The 2,500-nt window shown below is 51.0% G+C and overlaps 1 protein-coding gene across 1 annotated transcript in view; it reads right to left on the reverse strand.

The window, feature by feature from the left end:
• Positions 1 to 1,103: 1,103 nt before the first annotated feature.
• LOC307084459 (transcriptional repressor scratch 1-like) overlaps positions 1,104 to 2,500 on the reverse strand; it is a gene marked incomplete at both ends in the record, with an annotated part of 7,531 nt that continues 6,134 nt past the window's right edge. The window contains one exon of the mRNA XM_079748854.1: positions 1,104 to 2,005. Within this exon, the coding sequence (XP_079604980.1) occupies positions 1,104 to 2,005 (902 nt within the window). The remainder of the gene's footprint in view (positions 2,006 to 2,500) is intronic.

The raw sequence follows: 2,500 nt of genomic DNA on the forward strand, positions 1-2,500 counted from the left end.
AAAATTATTACAAATGTTTGATATTTAGTCAATGAAGAAAGAGCTGTTTCCGAAGTCGACTGCTGGTCGGTTGTCGGTACATGGTCCATTGGCTCCAGGCACCGAGTTAATACTTGAAATCATCCGCATCCTGTTCGCCTTGTCACGATCTACTGTACTCGCCTGTCAGTTGTAATAACATTTTGTCATTTATCTGTGCTAGCCTTTTTTTACAGTCCCTCTTTTGCTAGGTTACATTCCGTACTGGTTAGCAACGTAAACAAACACATGGTACTGCCCCACTTCCAACCATTTGTCGGGAATCTCATGACCATTTTTGCTACAAAATCTGCAACAGGTTTCTTAGTATTGTAACTGAAAATCAATAAACTCCAAAAACGGTCGACGTTTGCTAACATCCATCAAAAAGTTATTCTCACCAGTACTTCACCGTACTGGTGAGAAAGTTATGTTTCATCTACTTTAATTTTAGAAAAACAAAATATTATTTGTTTCAACCTGATGCTGGGTTAAATTGACTATATTTTGCCTTTTTGGTGGCTTGATAGCAAAATGTCAAAGGTCAAAGCCACTCATGCTAACATCTCAAATGCAAATTATCTTGTTATAGTTGACTTTAGCCAATTATGCTTCATAATATCCTTGTATACAATTTTATATTGCAGAATTGAAACAGGCAACAGCATTTTTCAAAGAGCATAATGTGAGTATTTTGTTCTCAAAAAGGTTCTGTTAAATCTAATTACAAGATTTGATGAATATTTTGTGAATATATTGTGCCTGTCAGAAATAACAGAGGCCTGTGCTTTTGTGTCATCTTGGCATTGACATACAAAACAGTCCAGAAGAGAGATTGGTTCCAAAATTGTCGGAGATAATTCAAAATATAAAAACAATTGGGTGGAGTCAGCTAGAGATAAACGGTGCATACGTGTTTCGTCAAAAAGGCGGGTAAAACATACCAACTAGCCCGTAACGTCTCTAACTCATACCATAACAACCTCCGAAAGACAGCCTGTCTACAACGCGTGATCAGCAGGTCAGCTGAAAAAGCACACCCTCGGAAAAAACCAAAGCGCCCAACAAAACAACACAAACCTCCATCAGTCCCCCAGCGAGCTGAGCGGCGAGAAGGCCCCCTTGAAGCACGCCGACTCGTAGTGCTTGTTCAGGTAGCTCTTGAGCGCAAACGTCTTGTCGCAGCGCTTGCACTTGTAGTGCTTGAAGGCCGAGTGCGTCTGCATGTGCGCGCGCAGGTTGGAGCGGTCGGCGAACGCCTTCCCGCAGTGCGCGCAGCCGAACGGCTTCTCGCCCGTGTGCGACCGCATGTGGCCCTGCAGCAGCCAGGGCCGGCTGAAAGCCTTGCTGCACACGTCGCACTTGTGCTTGAGGTCGTGGGTCAGCAGGTGCATGGCCATGGCGGGCATGGACACGTACACCTTGCCGCACGTCGGGCACTTCTTGGCCATCTTGCTGTCGATGCTGCGGTGCGTCTGCTTGTGGCGGCTCAGGTTGGAGGACGTGGCGTACGTCTTGCCACACTCGGCGCACGTGTGTCTCTGGATGCTGTCGCCGCCCCCGCCGCCCCCGCCGGCCGTGCCGCCAACCCCGCCCTCGATGCTGCCGCCGCCGCCGCCGCCACGGGGGTTCCCCAGCGCTTTCCGCCGCGAGCGCCCGTCCGTGATGAAGAAGGCGTCGACGGCGTAGCCATCGCTGACGGCCGCGTCGCCGTTGATGTAGCCGCCGCCGCCGCCGCCCCCGCCGCTGCCGCTGCTGGCCGCCGACTCGGACGCCACCGATGACGACGACGCCTCGGAGCGCGGGCTGTCGGGCTGGTCCGAGTCGCCGTGGAGACCGCCGTAGTCGGTGTCGTGCAGGCGGTCGTAGAGGATGGCCGGGTGGTGGCTCGGCGAGGGCACCTTGGAGGAGAGGACGCCGGCGGCCGTGGCGTTGCTGTCCACCACCACATCGTACGGCGACGGGCTCAGATAGTCACTGATGTAGCCTGGGGAGGGAGAGGGGGCGAGACGTTAGACAGAGGGTGGAGGGAGGGAGAGAGATGTTAGAGAGAGGTTGGAGAGATGTTGGAGAAATAGAGAGAGGGATAGAGAGATGTATAGAGAGAGGTTGGAGAGAGAGAGAGAGCTATAGAGAGATGTATAGAGAGAGGTTGGAGAGAGAGAGAGAGCTATAGAGAGATGTATAGAGAGAGGTTGGAGGGAGAGAGAGAGCTATAGAGAGATGTATAGAGAGAGGTTGGAGAGAGAGAGAGAGCTATAGAGAGATGTATAGAGAGAGGTTGGAGGGAGAGAGGGATAGAAAGAAGTTAGAGAGAGGTTGAGGGAGAGAGAGAGGGATAGGGAGTGGCTGGAGAGAGAGAGAGAAAGAGAGAGAAATGTATATAGATAGGTCGGAAATAGAGAGGGGTAGAGAGACATATAGAGAGAGGTTAGAAATAGAGAGGGGTAGAGGGATGTATAGCGAGATGTTAGAGAGAGAG

This window comes from Pollachius pollachius, assembly GCF_949987615.1.
Source record: "Pollachius pollachius genome assembly, chromosome: 13".
NCBI classification, from domain to species: Eukaryota; Metazoa; Chordata; class Actinopteri; order Gadiformes; family Gadidae; genus Pollachius; species Pollachius pollachius.